Source organism: Rhinatrema bivittatum, chromosome 3 (genome assembly GCF_901001135.1).
Source record: "Rhinatrema bivittatum chromosome 3, aRhiBiv1.1, whole genome shotgun sequence".
Taxonomy (NCBI): domain Eukaryota; kingdom Metazoa; phylum Chordata; class Amphibia; order Gymnophiona; family Rhinatrematidae; genus Rhinatrema; species Rhinatrema bivittatum.
In genome coordinates, this window is record NC_042617.1 from 536,390,523 (window position 1) to 536,411,014 (window position 20,492).

Genomic DNA, 20,492 nt, shown 5'->3' on the forward strand with positions numbered 1-20,492 from the left:
CAACCCACTAGATGTGACCGTGCAAAACAAGAGAGATGCAAAATTGAACTCTATGGCAGCAGAAGGTCAATAGCTGACTGTCACCAACAGCACCATTGCTCTGGGGAACAACAGCGAATAGACACGTAACCTTACCTAGGGAATTACTAGAGAACAGTCCATGGGACCACATGATGGATAGCTGAAAATTGAATAAGAACCCAAAAAATTTTGAACTTCAGCAAAAAAGACAGAAGCTTGAACCATGACCTTCAGGCTCTGTGGAAAAAGACTAAAGGGATCCATGTGGATGTGTGGTATGCCTTTGACATAGTTTTTACATGTCAAGCTCCATTGAATGATGTTACCCATGTATGAGGACTGCCATCCTGCTTTATCCTCGGAGAAACTAATCTACTGTAGTCAGATAATGACCCAGCATTCAACCAGTCAATCACACCTCTGTACTACCTTGACATTAGCCAGTTATCTGATGCATTCAGATGCTGACCCATCAGCAACCAACCTTCTGCCACAGATACTAGCCCATCAACTTATTGTCCACTGTACCCAAGATATTGAGCCAATCATCAACTAACTATCCTCAGCACCCAGATGCTGATTCAGCATCAACAAATCTGCCATCTTATCCAGATATGGACCCTACATCAACTGACTCAGCATTACCCAATCCTCCACCACATCCAGATGCTTGACCCAACATCATCCAATCCTCCGCTACACTCAAATATGGATCCAGCTGCAATCATGCAATATCAGCCTTCAGATAATAGTACAGGCAAGACAAAACAATTAACAATTAGGATTCACTTTAATCATATTAACACTTTGTAAACATTATTTATTATTATACATTAATGCTCATATCATTTTGTAAACATAGCATAACTACAAGCTTAAGATTACAAGCATATGAATATTATGCTATAGATTTCTATTTATAATGAAAAATTAAAGGTATAGTAAATCAGAATACTGTCTCCAATAAGGTTTACAGATATAAAATTTAAATTTCTTAAATTGTTCTTTGTGCAAAAATACTAAACACTAATTTGGCATTTATGAAGACTTAACAGTTAAGCTTTAATCTTTTGGAGAACTAACAAACTGTCCCTCTTTTGCTTCTGAAGCACAATGCCTAACATTAGATATCTTTCTAATCACTCTTCTATCTATTCTGTGCAAATTGACTGGCTATAAGTGCAAGCTTGGATCCAGGACTGGCCAGAGGGACATTTAACAGTGCACGTTCATCAGTGAATCATCGGACAGTTTTCAGTTTCCATGATTAATGCAAAAGATTTGGATCTTTCAAAAAGTTCAATGCCAAATAAAAAAATGTTGTACATATAATTTTATTTTTGTTTGGGGGTTTTTTTTGTTTTTTTTTTTACACAGCCCAGCACTTGGGTTTCCTGATAGTACTGGGCATCATGTCCAAAGGGAAGAGGTTCCTGGGTTGCAGACCAATCTGAACTGATGGTAGGGGCGGCACTGAATTCAGGAGGAACATACTTGATGCTGATAAGCTCAGAGGGTGTGGGTGAAGATCAGGCAATGCAGAGATACAGAGGGAATGCAAATCAGTACCCAGACCCAGATTTAAGTGAAGCATCAACAGTTGTGAATGAAGACCAGATCAGAGCAGCCTGAGCATGTGAAATCTCTACTCCACTCTAGCAATCAGAGAGAGACATGAGGAAAGCTACAAAGATCTCAGTGAGAAAAAAAAATCCCCTACATCTATTCTTGGGCCCCTCTGGCCAGTGCTGTGTGCATTATAGGGAATGGCATTTACAGGTCATCATCTCCGATGCCCTCAAAGGCATAGTTCCCGTGGAAATCATTGGCACTCAGATCATTGGAAGAGCTGGAGTTGCTGATCCCACGCAGACTGACTGAGGTTAGCTTACTCTGCAGCAAAGAAGAGAAGCAACAAATAAAAATTACAAATGAGCAATAGTACAACCCACTACTTCTGGAGTTGCTTTGACTTTGCTGCCTTTCTTCCTATCCCTATTCCTTTTGTAGTCCACATCCCCACAAAATGTAGGAGATATTTTGGAATAGGGATACAGCAAGAGACTAATTTATTCAGTACCCACCTTAGCTCATGCTAATCTGGGAACACCCACATCACTCACCACCAACAATTACTGACTCTTATAAGGGCACACTTGTATCTGACATGAATGGAGTTGAGAGTTTTTGCTACTAGATGGCTTGAGAACATGCTGCATTGACTTTAGGGTCACCCTGTCTATCACTAGGGAATATGGCAGAATTTGAGGCTAAAGAAAGGGAGATGATGCTGTTTTGTCTGGAGTTTATTTCTTGTACATGGCGATACTGTTTCCCATTACTTGTGTATTGTCTTTCCTGGTTTCACTTATAGCTGGATATTTATCATGGACAAGTAAAATACTGAAAAAATATTAGACCTTTTGTGAAAACACCACAAAAGTTGCTTTTCTATAATTAATTTTATTGTTAAAACATGAAACAACATGTTAAAGTGATACCATTTTTTCATTATAAAGGCACTTCATACCAAAGTACAAAATCTTTCCTTTTCTGTTTAACATAATGGAGATTGCCAACATTTGTAATGAGTTGTAGCCTTTACCAGACTGCCCCTCCCCTCAAAAAGGGCCAATTAGGCAGTTAAAAAGAAAGAAAAATTGGCTTCAGGCCCACTTGCTAACATGCATTGTCACAAGCCCAGATACCCTCTGCTCATGTTTTCCTCAGTTTTTCCAATGCTAGAGGAAACAAAACTAAATGAAATGCACTGCACTGTACCCAAGCCAAGCAGATCATGGCATGACCAACAATGGCTCAAAGCCCAGAGTGGCTATTTAGCTGCCACTGCCAGCTATTTACATTTACTTTTTGGCAAGCATAGCCGCATATTTTCCTTCCTGACTTTCTTTCCAAATCCCTCCAACAGGTGTCACAGGGACCCATATTAGCCCAAAGAGTATTTCTTCTGAAGCATCCCTCAGTGCTGTTTGTTGGCTAGAAGGCACGGTCACAAAAGCAGCTGCTGCCTTCTTTCTCTCCCCAGACCTGAGTACACTGTCTCTGCAGATTCCCTGCATTACAGTGCACTGCACCGTGGTCTAATCCGTAAGGCTGGTCACCTAGTTCTCGTTTTTATTTCGGGACCAAAGTGTTTTAGAATATGCAAATGCAGTGGTATGGAGAGAGACTTCTTGCCCTTAGTACTAATATCATTGTTTAATTTCATGACCCTTAGTTCTACTGTCTGCTTTCCAATAGAAAAGATTCAAAGTTTGTGCCTCATTAAAACCTTTCAAGTGTTTGAAGGTCTGTATCATATCTCCCCCACACCTCCTCAGTCTCTCCTCATAAGTATTCTGATACAAACCCCACACCATTTTGGTTGCCCTTCATTGGACAGCCTCTGTCCTGTCTCTATCCTTTTTGAAAAAATACTTCAGGTGAGGCCTTTATACAGGTCCTTCACCAAGGACCTGTATAAAGGCATTATCACCTCCTTTTTCTTACTGGTTATTGATCTCTCTGTGCAGCACAGCATTCTTCTGGCTTTAGCTTTCGCCTTATCACACTGCTTTGTCACCTTCAGATCTCCATACAGTATCACCCCAAGGTCCCTCTTCCAGTCCGTACACATTAGTCTTTCATCCCTCAACACGTACAGCTTTTTCGGATTATCGCATCCCAGATTCATGACTCTGTACTTCTTGGCATTGAATCCCAGCTGCCAAATCTTTGACCATTCTTCAAGCTTTCTTAAATCACTTTTCATTCTTTCTACTCCTTCAGACATGTCCACTCTGTTGCAGATCTTAGTATCATCCACAAATAGACAAACTTTGCCTTCTATCTCTTCTATAACGTCACTCACAAAGATACTGAACAGTGATCTCTGTGGCACTCCATTTAACACCATTCTTCCTTCAGAGTAAGTTCCATTTACCATTACATGCTGTCTCTTGTCAGTCAACCAATTTGGAATCCACTTCACCACCTTGGCACCAACTCCCAAGTTTCTCATTTTATTCACGAGTCTCCTATGCAGGACTGTATCAAAAGCCTTGCTGAAATCCAAGTAAATCAAATTGAGCACTTTTTTGATCTAATTCTCTAGTCACCAAACAAAACAAATCTGATTTGTCTGACAGAACCTTCTCCTGGTGAATCCATGCTGCCTAGGGTTAAGTGGAGTGCCACACAGATCTGCTGAATATAAACGGATAAATTATATCCAGATAATGTTAAACTTGCTATTGAGCTGGTCTAACTTATTCAGTTAACTTAACTGGATAAGACTGCATACAGGCACTTATCCAGTTATGATAACCAGATAAGTTGAGTTGCCCTGCTTTGATCCGCCCATTGCCTGCCCCCAAGATATTCAGCTATCTACTTAACCGGATAAATACTTATCCAGCTAAATGGGGGCTGCTGAACATAGCTGGATAATCAGCGGCTGCCACTTAGTCAGATAAGTCCTCTTTATCCGGCTAAGTAGCATTTGAATATCTATCTCATATTCATATTATTCAATCTTCCAACTTCCGGTTTAGTTTATGACAAATTTTCCTCCACTCAGTATCTATAGAAAAAAAAAAGTGCTTGATAAATTGAGCTTCTCCTATTCTTGTAGACACCACATAATTTCTACTCAGGGACTCAGGTGTATGAAAGACTTTACAGACCCACAGGAATCTGACAGGGGTCGCAAAGTGAATATTTCTGCCCTGGCCCCTCATTTGTACACAGTTCTAGAAAAAAACATTTTCTTTGTGACAAAGATGAGACGAGAAGAAAATTCCCTCTGTTGGTTACTTGCTTCTCAACTGTGTGCCTTTCCATCCCTGTCCAGAAAATACAATGCTGCTCAAGATCTACAACAAGAGGGCACAGAGCTAATCATGTGGTTCTACACCTCCAACATACAAAACCGGTGCTGCTTGGTTTTCATGTCCCACTACTGGAGGAGACAACATACACTGAACCTGAAAGTGAAGAGAGGGTAGGGACTGGTGAACTTCCTGCTGCACTCTACACTCTGTGGTCTTCTCTCCTCTCTAGCTAGCATTGAAATCAGGCTGCAGAAATTTAGGTTGCAAAATGGTAATCAAATTTCTGTCATCCTAACTGAGAATTCCATCTAAAACTGAGGCCCACAGCTTTCTACCAGTATACCTCAGTTCTGACTGGATGCAGCCACTGGAATTCTAGTGGTTGGAACCCAGCCAAAATACAACGGGGACCCTTTGGACTATCAGTTAATCTACTGCTAAACCCAATGTACAGCTAAACATCTGAACCCCAATCTGCAGGATTCCATCTTATATTAATATTTGGATCTCCCCCAATACAGCTCTGCCAATGAACAGCAACCTTGACTTGTAGCACTCCTAAAACTCCTACAGTGAGCTTCACACACAGCACTACATCTACTCTGAGCTGTTGTACCCCTGTAAAATGCCAACACTAGACTCCTATAAACCACAAAAAAAGTAAGAGCAGGATCCCATTTTAAAGGAATCTTTTTCTGGTTCCAAGTTTCTCTGTAAAGCTCAGTTAGCTATATGTTGTTTCATGTAAACCGATGAGATGTTCCCAACGTTCATCGGTATATAAAATCCTCTAAATAAATAAATAAAAATAAATAAGGAAAGTCAATTTCAGACAAACCACCATAATTTTTTTGTAACATTTACTGTTTGCTAACCATAAAGAAAAAAGTGGAAGACTTCTGATAACTTCAGGGATGGATTTTAGGAAACAAAAATCACCTTAAGGGAGTGAAGGGGGGGGGGGGGGGGGGGGGGAAGGGTCCCAAGCAATGACACAGTTAGGTTTTGCCTTCTCAGGAAAGTTGAACAGGGAGAGAGCAGCAGGTCTAAGGTCTTCTGTGGCATGCGACTGAAGCAGATCAGCAGGTCTTCGGCTCTTGCTAGCCTCATTAGGAGAGGGAGTGGAACCAGTAAGCTTTACTCTTTGGCCCCATGGGCCACATCAGAAGCAGCAGAACCACTTGAAGTTTCATAAAGTGCAAATCCACCCTTATGTGACTTCCACGAGATACCAGAGTTGAATAACTGGGCAAATTGGATGAGCCAAATGGTCTTTATCTCCCATCATCTCTATTTAAGCTCTCTCCTTATTTATATTATTTAAATAAATAAGCATAAAACAGAAAATAAAAATGTTCAATTATCAAAAAGAAAAAAAGACAAAAAAAGAAAAAAAAGATTCACAAATATGAAGAGAGAACAAGAGGTAAAAGAATAAAGAAATGAGAGAGGACGTGACATTACGAGAATGAATGGCCACTTGAGAATTGAACTCCTTACCCCAAGCAGATAAATCCCTCCATTATTGCTACAATCTAGCCGAATCTTGTGGCTAAAGTCGAGCCTCATACTCTGGAGAACATCCAGATGTCTATGCGTAAAAAATCAGTTGTTCTCAAGCATGACGAGAAAAATGGAGGCGCTGATGGGAGAGGAGGAAGAAAATGGCAGTGAGGAGGTAGGCTGAGATGGTGAGGTGTTCCTCTCAGATATTGCGACTAAACAACCAGCAGAGCTGTTGGCCAGAGCAGACTTTCAAAACTGGTTCAGGGAGCTAAGGAGGACATGAGCTCGTTGAAAAAGGAGCTCTGCTAAATAGTTGGGAATATACGCAGGGACTGTGGATGCCACAGAAAATAGGCTGGAGGAACAGGAGGCAGTATGGGCGAAAAGCCAGCAGGAGATCAAACAGCTAACGGAAGATAATTTTCTAAAGGATTGGGTAGAGGATCTAAGGAACAGATCCTGCAGAAGGAACCTTCGCATCCGGGGGGGGGGGGGGGGGTTTTCCCAGAAGAGGCAGAGTACTTTGACTGTGTGCAAGTTGTTACTAGTATTTGCACCAAGATCCCCGGTAGGTACGGATGATCCAGAAAGGAAGCCCCGAATTGATTTGGATAGAGCACACCGAGCGCTTGCACGGCCAAGAGGCAATGTTCCTTGGGATATCTTTTCATGAGTACTCAGTAAAGGAAAAAAGTGATGAATGCCGGAACTGGAGGTTTAGTTAGAGAAGAAACCAGTGAGAAGAGGGCTTTTGGATCAAAGATGAAATTGTGGATTTTCTGGGAGTAGAAATCTTTTTTTGTCTGAAGAATTTTGATCCTGTAGTGGTGCATGAACGATTTGAAAGATGCTAGGTTTGAGGAGGAAGGATTCCTGCGCCAGCTCTGTTCCCTTTTTCTGAGCTCGCATTTCATGGATTTTAATTCTGGAGAGAACCAAGGTTTTTTCATGTCCTTGTTGGAAAGGATGACCTTGGTTTTTAGGGGGCAGGTCAAGTCTGCAACTTTACTCATTATTTTGGACCATGAGGATAAGGCAGTGTCAGCGTCTGAGAGGTCCAAAAGGTTGAGCTCTGGAGAGAGGTGAGAGATTAAGGTTTCTTGATTGCATAATTTTCTGAGTTGAATTGTGGCTTTCTGTGAGGGGGAGGGCATAGAAAGTTGGTTGAGGAGTGACATGGAGATAAGTTTGTGGTCAGACCATGGAATTGGCTGATAGAATGTGGGATGCTTGGGCTAGGCTTTGGTTAATAAAGATTAAATCCAAGGTGTGCCCTGCTTTGTGATTGGGCTCCTTTATAAGTTGTTTGAAGCCCATGAAGGAAAGAGTATTAAGGAAGGATTCACAGTTAGAGGGAAGCGGAGAGGCGTCCACATGGAGATTGAAGTCGCCTAACAGGATGGCCGGGGCATCAGAGTTGATGTGTTTAGCTATCATTTCTATCAGGGGAGATGGGTCGGAATCTAGGCATCCAGGTGGGGCGTAAGTGAGACCTATTTGAAGTTGAGCCGATTTGAAAACTGCAAATTCAAGGGAACTGGAAGAGGTAGTTGATTGAAGTGTTAGCCTCAGATTTTTTTTTGCAGCAAGGAGCAGACCTCCTCCTCTTTTCTTCTTTCTAGGAATGGAGAAAATGTCGTATATGTGGATAGGTAGTTGATTCAGCAGTACCGTGTCTTCTGGTTTAAGCCAGGTTTCTGTAACTGCACATAGATCTGGCCATTCGTCTATAAGGTGGTCATATAGAAGATGGGTTTTTGTGGTGAGTGATTGGGCATTTAACAGAGTTAGGGAGAAAAGGGTGAGACCTAGTACTTGGTTAAGTGGTGAAAGCATGATGGGGATGAGTCTTTTTTGTTGTTGTTGATGTTTGGTGATTGTTTGGCCTATACTAGATGCTGCTGGTCTCCTGTGATAAGGGATGATCGGAATGGTGGGAAAGGGCATGGTGGAGGGAGGGAGTTTGGGTAGAATGAGAGGCAGGGAAGAGCAGAATGCGCTTTGCTACGGAGGGAGGCTGTAGGTAAGCGCTAAGGGTGCTGGAGAATGACAAAAAAAAATTTTTTTGTCATTTTTTTGTCAGGCAAGTTTGTCATTTTTTTGTCAGGCAAGTTTTGGGGGGTGTTGAGAGGGGGGGTTTGAAAAAAACTAAAATTTGAACGGTTGGGTGGGTTTGGGTTTTTTTGTTTTAAACAATTTGCTCCTCCCCCCACCTGTGCTAACCCAAAAATTAAATTTTCCCCGAAGTTCGGGGAAAATCCGTCTTGGGATTCGGGTTCTCCGACCCATGCCGAATTGGACTATTTCTTTGAAATTTTCCAATTCGGCAAAAACGATTGCACATCACTACTATAAACCCCTATTCCTAAAATAAAAAAAAAAAGAGAGGCAATAGAGCCTACTGGAAACTCCTGATTACCTCTAAGTGTCAAAAAATGGGAATTACATGGCTCTCTTCTCGTAAGCCTTTGCCACCACCATTAGTCTTTTCTCAAAGCTATTTGCCAAAAAACTCTAGTGGAAACTTTACCCACATATCCTTTAGACATGTGAAATAAATTGACTGGGTTATAGGGAGAAAAACTATTTTTAATCAAACCACCTGCAAGTGATATCCACTCTTGAATGAATCGAACGAGAGGGGCCACGTTGTAGATTAGTCAGTCTGGAATTGCTAAACCTCCTTTTTCCTTACCATTTTTAATTTATTATAGCTTATTTACATTCTCATACCAAATCACTGACTGTAATTTCTGAATATCTCCATATAGGCAACATTTGAATAGAATATAACAGTTTGGGCAATATTACCACCTTAATCAGCGCACATCATCCTATCATAGATAGCCCCTTACCAAAATTTAGTTGATATAAGTTTACCAGAATACATCAAATATATACCACTGTCGCTCCTTGTGACCTTGGGCAAGTCATTTCTGCCTCAGGTACAAACATACAGACCGATTCAGTAAAGTCTGCGGGAGAGCGGACGAACGCCCGCTCTCCCGGCGCGCGCGATTCAGTATTTAAATTAGGTGGTGCAGTAGAAACAGGCAAAAGGAGGTGCTAGGGACATTAGTGCGTCCAAGTGCCTCCTTTTAGCCCGGAGCGGCGGCTGTCAGCGGGTTTCGACAGCCGATGCTCAATTTTGCCGGCGTCGGTTCTCGGAAACCAGATGCCGGCAAAATTGAGAGTCCGGTTTTTGGCCCGACAGCCGCCGGCCCATTTAAAATTTTTTTTTCTTTTTAACCTTTTTTACACTTCGGGACCTCCGACTTAATATCGCCATGATATTAAGTCGGAGGGTGCACAGAAAAGCAGTTTTTACTGCTTTTCTGTGCACTTTCCCGGTGCCGGCAGAAACTAGCGCCTACCTTTGGGCAGGCGCTAATTTCTTAAAGTAAAATGTGCGGCTTGGCTGCACATTTTACTTACTGTATCGTGCGGGCATACCTAATAGGGCCATCAACATGCATTTGCATGTTGAGGGCGCTATTAGGTGCCGCGGGTTGGACGCGCGTTTTCCTCCCCTTACTGAATAAGGGATAAGGGAAAACGCGCGTCCAAGAGCAGGCTAACAGTGCGCTCCGTCGGAGCGCACTGTACTGTATCGGCCTGTTAGATTGTAAGCCCTCTGAGGATAGGGAAATACCTAAAGTACCTGAATGTAATCCGCTTTGAAGTGCTGAAAAAAGTGTGAAAAGCGGAATATAAATCTAAAAAATAAATAAAATAAAATAAATATTCCCAGATACTTTAAAGCCTCTGCAGCCTATGAAAACTGAGATGAGGCTTGTCAATCCTCTTTTAAAGAAGGGTGCAGTGGAAAAGCTTGAGATTTACTATAATTTATTTTTAACCCTGAAAATATTCCAAAACTGTATATCTCCTCCATTATAGATGCAACACTGTGCTCTGGGTTACCCACAAAAAGAAGCATATCATTCAAAAACATGCTCAATTTAAGCACTTTCCTCCCTACCGGGATCCCTTTGAATAACTCCAGCTGACGCAGCTTAATTGCTAGTGGTTCCATGGTCAGTAACAAACAGCAATGGCGACAGAGGGCATCCCTGTCTAGCTCAAATTTATCTAATATCATCCCATTTACCAAGATTTGGACCTGTGGCCGATTATATAGGAGTCTTATCCAATTTAAAAAAATAAGCTCAAAATGAAAAATCTTCAATACCCCATATAAATATGACCACTTTACTTAATCTAACGCTTTTTCTGCATCCAAATTTATCATCACTCTCTGACTAGTCCACCTGGACAAAAACAGGGCCGACAGTGATTTAGTTACATTAGCAGAGGACAACCTCCCCTTAAACACCATTTGATTAGAATGTATTAAAATCTGAAACAACCCATTCACCCTTTGTCCTAGTACTGCAGCTAGTATTTTTTATATCCCGATTTAGGAGTGAAATCGGGCGGTGCGTTTCAGGTAATTCCATGTCCTTGTCCGGTTTCAATAACAGAACCACCATAGCTAAATTGTGGCCCTCCTCAAACCTACCCTTTTCACGCATTTCATGGTACATATCTTTCAGTGAGGAAAGAACTGAATTGCACAACATTTTATAAAATTCAAGCCCAAAACTATCTGGGCCCACTGCTTTAGCATTTTCTAACTTAACGTTTTACAAAATAGTTTCAAAAGACTTCTGTTGTGCTGCCATCTTATTCTCAAATCCCAGAAGTTTTTCTATAAGCAGAGTTGTACCAGGAATCATAACTTAAAGTCAGGTATGGTATACTAAAATGTCTTTAACTAAAGCAGTCTGGGCAGAAACTGCATACACCTCTTGAAGAGAGACCCTGGGAGATAAATCTGCATTTAAAGCAGCATTATCCATGTTACCAGTGTTCTAAAAGGAAGGAGATGATGTTAAACTTCCATCTTCAGGGGCCCATACCAGGGCTTAGGTGTCTTCAATCACAGCAGATGCTGTCTCTCGGGAGTCAGACGTTTGCAAAGCTTTCAACAATGGAGAGTCATCAGATTCCAAAGAAAGCCAGAGACAGTCTAATGCTGGGTACAATTTCGAGGGCCTGCATTCCAAGACTTAGTGCTCCTTGCATCACAGGAGCAAATACCCTGGGGGCTGGCTGCATTGAACAGAGAAAACCATCCATCGAACCCACATTGGCATCCTTGGACAGAAAAGCTCGCAGTTTGTGCTCACATTTGGGCAGAATGGGCCAGGCTAACCAAGCATGAAGAAACAGATAAATGCAAGGCTGACACAGGTGAGATTAGTGTTCAGACACTTGCAGTCCTCTTGTCCCTCACTATCATGGACTATGCTACTATGTGCACCTATGCCTAAAGTCCATGCAGCATTTAAAAACACAAACGTATAACTTGTTGGCAGATCAAGATCACTTGGTCAACTCAGTCTATCAATCTGTGCTCTGTAAATGAGGGTTATGGGAGGAGAGGAAGGCTGGAGATAGAGAGGCCCTTGGGTAGCAGAAATAATCCATCCTATAGCAAAATATCACCACAACCCATTTACTAAATGCAAAAGACTTTTCACAAGACAGAAGGTGTAAACAGGAGAGGTGGGAAGCCAAATCGATAATCCAGTAGGAAACACAAGAACGATTTGGAATAAACTTAAATTATCCAGAAGTTCTTATACTTTTCATATATGAGATTTTATTGCATTCATAAAATGACACAGATATTTTCCAACCAAATTCACATTCCCCCCAATACGGGCCGTGTTTCAAGAAACTGCATCGGGAGGGACCAAATCTTGATTACAATGGTTGAGCTGATCCATCTGTAATCAAGATTTGGTCCCTCTTGATGCAGTTCTCAAAATACAGTCCATGTTAGGGGACCATGAACTCTGTTGGAAAATATCTCTGTGCCATTTTATGAATGTAATAAAATCTTATATATAAACAGCACAAGAACTTCTGGACAATTTCAGTTTATGCTCAATCCTTCCCATGTTCCCTACAAAACAGAAGGCAACAATATTTACCCAATGACACAAACAAGGGAAACCTGTACAACTCACCGAAAGTTTGACAACAGGCTCCCTGCTCGAGTCTGGCGAGTCCTAGAACGAGAGGGGAAAAGAGGGGGTGGCGAGGTGAATAATATTTCAGAAACAGGCTAGGAAGCAAGACGCGTATTTAAAAAAAAAGCATTGGCTGCCATTTTACTGGCAGTTGCTAACTGGTATGCACAAGGAAATAAAATATAAAATCTTTACTTATACAATACAAGTAAATAAAAGAAAGAAAACGGTCTTATTACAAGACCTACAAGGCAGGCAAAGTACAATACAGTCAAAGTTCTCTTGATATGGTGCTCCAGAGGCAGAGTTCAGCTCCAGTGAAAGCTCCGTCTGCCCTCAAGAAAGACATAGCAGGATCCTCCCCTCCCCACCCCCTCCCCAACCTTACAAACAGGCCGATACAGTAAAAATCGCGGGAGAGCTTGCCCGCTCTCCTGTGCGCGCGATTCAGTAAATAAAATTATTCAAATTAGGGCCCGCGGTAAAAAGAGTTGCTAGGGATACTATCGCGTCCCTAGTGCCTCTTTTTGGACAGGAGTGGCGGCTGTCGGCGAGTTTGACAGCCGATGCTCAATTTTGCCGGCATCGGTTCTCAAACCCGCTGACAGCCACAGGTTCGGAAACGGGACGCCGACAAAATTGAGTGTCCGGTTTTCAAGCCGCGGGCTGATTTTACTTTTTTTTTTTGATTATTTTTAACTTTTGGGACCTCCGACTTAATATCGCCATGATATTAAGTCGGAGGGTGTACAGAAAAGTAGTTTTTACTGCTTTTCTGTATACTTTCCCGGTGCCGGGAGAAATTAACACTTACCTTTGGGTAGGCGCCAATTTCTGAAAGTAAAATGTGCAGCTTAGCTGCACATTTTACTTAGTGAATCGTGCGGGAATAACTAATAGGGCCATCAACATGCATTAGCATGTTGTGGGCGCTATTAGTTTCGGGGGGGTTGCTTATTACCCCTTATTCAGTAAGGGGCAATAGCGCGTCAAAAACACGCGTCCAAATGCGGGATAATAGTGCGCTCTGCCAGAGCGCACTGTACTGTATCGGCCTGCATGGGAGGAGCACTAGCTATTTTCCCCTAGACAGCCAAGACTGTTCAACCATGGAGCTTTCATTGTTACAACTCGAATGGCACCCCCCTATGACTGAAGGGTGGTACTGCACAACATGCTACATGTATAGTATGCCTCAATAGTAAGATTTCTTCCCCCTCTTACCAGCAGAGGTGGAGATTTCACAGCTTGCTGGCTGTCAGACCGACGCAGAGAGCCATTCAGGCGCTTTCTTAACATCTGAAAAGGTGAAATGTAACCCAAGCCTTCATTATAATCGCAATCTTCCAAGTGTACTCCATTTGCTGAGACCTTGCACCTGTCTTTCCCCTCCCCCACAAAATACCTTTAGATCTAAGCACAATGAAAATGAAGTAGTTCAGCCTAAGTGTAAATACTTTTCTATTTCTTTATGTAATCAAAGATTCAGGTTCATAAAGTCAAATAGCTTGCTCAGTTGTCACTAATCTTTCATCCTGTTGAGCTCCCCTCTGCTCAACATGGACAAGTCATACCCGAAAGCTGAAAAGCAGCATTGCCACTTCAGTCATGCGACCAGCTAATCAGGAGTGAGATCATTTTATTTGGCCACCTATTACAGCACACTACTCCTAACCTTACTTACCATGCACAGTAGCTGTACTACATGCCAACTATAAATTGCCTATGTTATCCGTGCTATCATAGGAGCAGTTCAACCACCAGCGAGAGCCTTCTTAAGATAAGTAATCCTGACTATTCATTAAGTCCATTCACATCCCCTGAAGAAAGACCGATACACGGTCAGAAACAAGGCCTTGTCGGGTGGACTTTCAAAAACGGTTTCTTACATAAGTCGGTATTATCATTACAGTTTAGACATGCAACCACAGCAATCAATCTCCCAAAGATTTTACAGCGCACTCTATAAACTTTAAAAAAATCAAATAAGGTCGGAGGTGGAAAGTTTATGATTAAACCAGTTCAAAGGCATTACAAGCCAGTAATGCCCGAAAAATTTATGAAACATTCCACTTCCCCCTTTACAAAATTGTTGTCTATAAGTTTTGTTATTATAAGTAGTGTATAGAAATACAGGAGAGGTTTTTTCCCCAAGCATCCAATATATCACCGAGTAAAAATATACGGGCACTTTATATTTGAGTTTGGAATATTGTCGATATTGCACAGTGTCTTGGAAGTACATTTTGGAGGTGTATAGATTTTTGGTTTGTCAACTATAAATTGCTGGCATCCTGGATGTTATCTTAACCATATCCATGGCTGTACAATCCACCTTCACAAGCTGAGTTTACAGGCACTTGTGTTGGCAGGCTCAGCGAAGGGGCCAAGGATTATAAGGGACCTGAGACTGAATTACTCAGTTTTTGAGGTGGCTTCTTCAGAGCAAGGCCAAAGAATTCTGGTGCGGTGGGGGTGGATGGCTAAGGAAGCTTGCACTGCTGCAGCTCCTGCTCTTCATGTTCAGTAAATTAACTGGCAGACTTAGCCTCCAGTCCTGTCACTTTATGTGAGCACATATATTCACTGTGTAATTTTCACATCCTTCATAGCCACTTTTTTTTTTCCTGATGGTAGAGCTTGCCTCTCACCTTTTTGATGCTGCCTCCTGATTTCTTTACCATGAGCTCATCCACCATGGACTGCAGGCAGATACTCATCATGATGGCCTAAAGAAAAGAGAAGTACAAGGAAGAGAGTACTTGTTTGAGAACTGAAACTGTTTGATGAAGGTTCGGCAATATGTTTTAAGATTCTAATAAATATTCTACATTGTTCACAATCATAAAGTTGACATTTATTAGCATTTCAAGAGGGGAAAAGCGTTTTACTAATTTATAATATCATTTAAAAGAGCATGCTGAGAAATTTACAAATCACTACCTGATAGAGAACTGCGATTAAATAACGTCACTTCCGGGAAGTGTATAAAGGGTTCTTTGCTACCTTTAAAGAGTTTAAATGAAGGTGGTGATTCTGAAGTCGGGTCGGAATAGAAAACTATGAAGATAGCCGTACTGATACTAAGCTGATGGACCGCTTGTTACTGCGAAAATTTTGAAGAGAAGATTCCCCCAGAGGCAGAACTGTGTGGTTTGAAACATGATCATGTCGGGGTCAGACTAATGCTAACTTGTCAGAGATGAGTATAGACCAATTTATGATTGATATAATATGACCAATTGAGACTGGAGTTCATCAGCAAATTTGAGAGACATTTTTAGATAAAATTGATGATATATTGATAATAAAGTGACCTAGTACTAATTTGGAGTTTGAGTGACATACAAACTCTTTAAGTGTGGGTCCTACAAAAATATTAAAAAATACAAAAAATATATATATTTGGATAATAACAAGTGTGGCTATACGTGAGAAGAAAGAATTTGAAAAATACACCACTACACTAATCTGATTACGTTGTGCTAAAGAAAAGAGACACACACTTTAGTATACTGATCCCCTCCACAACCACCAAAAACAGTATGAAGATACTGCACCCATCAGGGAAGGAGAAAAGCATGCCTTCAAACATACAGGCCGATTCAGTACGGTGTGCTCAGGCCGAGCGCACCATTAGCCCCTTATTATTACCCCTTATACAGTAAGGGGTAATAGCACGAGGAAAACGCGTGTCCAACCTGGTTTTGGCCTCTGTTGGGGGTAATTGCCAGGTTTTGGCCTCTGTTGGAAACAGAATGCTGGGCTTGATGGACCCTTGGTCTGACCCAGCATGGCAATTTCTTATGTTCTTAACCCCCCAAAAACTAATAGCGCCTGCAACATGCAAATACATGTTGATGAACCTATAAGTTATTCCCGCGCCATACAGAAAGTAAAATGTGCAGCCAAGCCGCACATTTTACTCTCAGAAATTAACGCCTGCCCAAAGGCAGGCTTTAATTTTGGCCGGCACCGGGAAAGTGTACAGAAAACAGAAAAAACTGCTTTTCTGTACACTCTCTGACTTAATATCATAGCGATATTAAGTCGGGTGCCCCAATAATAAAAAAAATAAAATATAGTTAAAAAAAAAAAAAAAATCGGCTCATGGCTTGGAAGACAGACGCTCAATTTAGCCGGCGTCCGTTTTCCGAACCAGTGGCTGTCAGCGGGTTTGACAACCAACGCCGGTAAAATTAAGCTTTGGCTGACAAACTGCTGACAGCCGCCGCTTCTGCCACTGAGGAGGCGCTAGGGACACGCTAGTTGGAAACAGGATGCTGGGCTTGATGGACCCTTGATCTGACCCAGTATGGCATTTTCTTATGTTCTTATGTAACTGCTTATTGAGGTGAACGCTCTTTCTCCTCCAGAGAAAGGGCGTTCACCATAGCCGGCCCCACCCTCTGGAATTCACTTCCCCATTACCTGCGACTCGAGTCCTCCTTACAGTCCTTCAAAAAAGGCATCAAGACTTGGCTTTTCAGGCAAGCCTACCCAGATACCAATCAAACTTAGCACACTCCCTTTCTCTCCCGCTATCGTCCTCCACCTTTTCACCCCATTCCCACCTTTCTTCTCCCCCCAAGCCCATACCCCCCCTGCCTTTTAGAAGCACTCACCTCCCACCTCTTCTCCCTGCTTCTCTCCCCCCCGCTCCTGCTCCCCCTCCCCCACTCCTCAGACATCTAGTCTTTTCTAAAGATATAACACATAAATAACCCATCCATTGATTCCATGTAAATAAGCACCGCACCTTATTGTATAATTTTAGAACTCAGTTACAGTTATGTTTTTCCTATAGTGTTCAATTATTGTTTTGCTACTCTCTCTCCAACTGCCCTATCCTTTCACGCTTTTCTTGCCCTGCCACCCTCTCACCCTTATTCTTTCCTGCTCCCCCTATCCCCTCCCTGTTCTTTGTAATTTCTGCCTGCTTCAGTTTTTTGTAAACCGGCGTGATATGCCCTATGAATGTCAGTATATTAAAAGTTAATAAATAAATAAATAAGAATGCGCAACATAAGATGCTGGAGGTTCTCCAGTTCGTCGATGCTCCTAAGGAGATCGTGGCTGTTCCTATACACGACATTTTCAAGGACTTCCTCCTCCACATGTGGGAGCACCCTATTTCTATCTCCTCCTTGGTGCAGCACGTCATGGGGTTTGAGAAACAGCACCTCCTCCACCAGTTAGTGATAGTGGAGTCCGCCCTGAAAAAGGCCTGGCTCTCCCGCACCCATGCCTCTGCCCCTCCCGGACATGAACACAGAGAGCTGGATGCTCTGGGCAGGAATGTCTTTCAAGGTGTCATGCTGGTGGCCCGCATCGCCGCCAACCAGTTCTATATGACTCAATACAACCGCAATCTCTGGAAACGGGTCCAGGACTTCGCAGAGGGCCTATCTCAACAACAGGAGGCCTTCTCGGCCATTGCCCTGCTGGATCTCAGGGCGGGAAGCACGAAGTGTGGTCCACCTATGATGTATTTGAGACAGTGGCCCGCGTAGCTGCAGTTGGCACTGGCGCCAGGAATATGGCATGGCTCAGAGCCTCTGACTTCCAGTCAGAGGTCCAGGACAGACTAGCTTATCTCCCCTGCACAGGTGAAAACCTCTTGGGGGTTAAAGTCTGGGATGCAGTAGCGCAATTGAAGGACCATCATGACATCCTTTAACAGCTTTCTGCTAGCACTTCTGTCGCCCCGTCCTCGGCCAGGAAGTCCTCTAGGCCAGGATCCCGGAAGCCTTTCTACAGGCAGAGGAAGTATTATCCTCCAGCCTCCAGGGCTTGCACGCCTCGCACCAAAGCTCCAGAGGCCACTCTCGCCAGCAACTAGCACCTAGGTCCCAGACGGTGCCCCAGCAAAACCCCGGTCATGGGCTTTTGTCTGGTAGCGAGGGAGCGAAGGCCAGTTGACCGTACCCGTGACATCTGATCCCCCGATCGGAGACAGGCTCTTGAGCTTTGCCCATTGCTGGGAAGAGATCATATCGGACCGATGGGTCCTCACTATCATCCGTCAGGGGTATTGTCTAAACTTCAGTCAGTTCCTGGAGACCTCTCCCCCATGTCCATCGAGGGGTTCGTCCGCCCATTAGGCCATACTTCAGACAGAACTCACCACCCCTCCTTGTGGCGGGCACGGTGGAACTAGTCCCTCCCCTTCAGAGGGGCCGAGGGTTCTATTAGAGGTACTTCCTCATTCTAAAAAAGAATGGTGGCTTGCGCCCCATTCTCAACCTCCGGGCATTGAACAAGTTTCTTGTAAGACAAAAGTTCAAGACTTCTCTGGGCACACTGCACCTGCTCCTCAGAGGAGGAGACTGGCTTTGCTCCCTCGATCTCAAGGAGGCTTATGCACACATTGCTAACTTCCCCAACCACCAGAAGTACCTCCGCTTTGTGTTGGGGAAAGCACTTTATCAGTACAAAGTGCTGCCCTTCGGGCTGGCATCAGCCCCATGCGTTTTTACCAAATGCCTAGCAGTGCATATGTTCCCCATGCCAGGACAACATTGAGGTCCCAGGCTACGTTCCCCATGCCAGGACAACATTGAGGTCCCAGGCTACGACAGGAGGACGAAGAGGGGGCTTCAGCTGGAGGAGGCCCCGCATGAACCGGCCTACCAGAAGTTGCACGGAAACCGGCATGCCAGTGACCCCCCCAGATGACACTGACAGCACTCAGGTGGACCCTGACCAAGCTGGTCTGAAGCCCAGACTCTGAGAGATGCCACAGGTAGTCCAACAGCTGAGGGAGGGGGCAGAAGAAGAGATCCAAGCCATGCCCCATATACCAGATGGAAAATCTTTTCCACTTCAAGCTGTAGGTCTTTCTGGTGGAAGGCTTTCAGGATGCCACCAGTACCCAGGAGATGCAGTCCGAGAGCGCCAGATGCTGAAGGACTATGCTCTCAACCAAGCTCCAGGAAGCTTATCGGACAGCAGGCTTCGGAGGCAGTCCAGAGTCCCTGCGTGTGGATGCCGTTCACATGGGCTCCCCAGACCTGAGGGAAAGCATCAGTGGTGAGAATTACCTGGGGCAGAGAGGCTTGGAAGGGAAGTCCTTTTTCCAGGTTGGAAAGATCTTCCCACCAGGATAAGGACACCCGCAGAGAGTCCATGATTGTGACAGGAGCCTCGAGATCCTGGGAAGCCTGTTGCCACTGGGACCGCAAGGTCCACTGGGCCCTCCTTATGCAGAGACGAACCAGAGGGGTGACATGGATGGAGGCCGCCATGTGGCCCAGCAGGCAGAGCAGAAGATGGGCTGGTACCCGCCAGTTATTCCGGATAAGGGTAGTCAGTGAGGCAAGGGCGATTGCTCTGTCCCTGGGCAAAAAAGCTTTTGTTTGTGCTGTGTCCAGTCTGGCGCCTATGAAGTCCAGCTGAGGAAACTGGCAGAAATGCGACTTGTGGAAGTTAACAAACTCCAATGTCTGCATTGTCTGCACCATCAGGGCCAGAGCATGCAAGGCTCCTGAGCGGGAGTCACTCTTGAGCAATTGCTCAAGAGTGACTTGTGGAAGTTAACAAACTCCAATGTCTGCATTGTCTGCACCATCAGGGCCAGAGCATGCAAGGCTCCTGAGCGGGAGTCACTCTTGAGCAATTGCTCAAGAGTGACTCCCGCTCAGGAGCCTTGCATGCTCTGGCCCTGATGGTGCAGACAATGCAGACATTGGAGTTTGTTAACTTCCACAAGTCGCATTTCTGCCAGTTTCCTCAGCTGGACTTCATAGGCGCCAGACTGGACACAGCACAAACAAAAGCTTTTTTGCCCAGGGACAGAGCAATCGCCCTTGCCTCACTGACTACCCTTATCCGGAATAACTGGCGGGTACCAGCCCATCTTCTGCTCTGCCTGCTGGGCCACATGGCGGCCTCCATCCATGTCACCCCTCTGGTTCGTCTCTGCATGAGGAGGGCCCAGTGGACCTTGCGGTCCCAGTGGCAACAGGCTTCCCAGGATCTCGAGGCTCCTGTCACAATCATGGACTCTCTGCGGGTGTCCTTATCCTGGTGGGAAGATCTTTCCAACCTGGAAAAAGGACTTCCCTTCCAAGCCTCTCTGCCCCAGGTAATT

At 43.9% G+C, this 20,492-nt stretch overlaps 1 protein-coding gene across 4 annotated transcripts in view; it reads right to left on the reverse strand.

Annotated features, from left to right (window-relative positions):
* Positions 1-1,313: 1,313 nt before the first annotated feature.
* SNX17 (sorting nexin 17) overlaps positions 1,314-20,492 on the reverse strand; it is a 147,134-nt gene continuing 127,955 nt past the window's right edge. For 2 of the 4 annotated variants that reach the window (XM_029596350.1, XM_029596349.1), the window contains exons 12-15: positions 15,052-15,129; positions 13,625-13,699; positions 12,398-12,439; positions 1,314-1,914 (exon numbers count right to left, since the gene is read on the reverse strand). In XM_029596350.1, the coding sequence (XP_029452210.1) occupies positions 1,795-1,914; positions 12,398-12,439; positions 13,625-13,699; positions 15,052-15,129 (315 nt within the window). In that variant the 3' untranslated portion in view covers positions 1,314-1,794. The remainder of the gene's footprint in view (positions 1,915-12,397; positions 12,440-13,624; positions 13,700-15,051; positions 15,130-20,492) is intronic. The other 2 variants (XM_029596353.1, XM_029596352.1) reach the window with 1 other exon arrangement.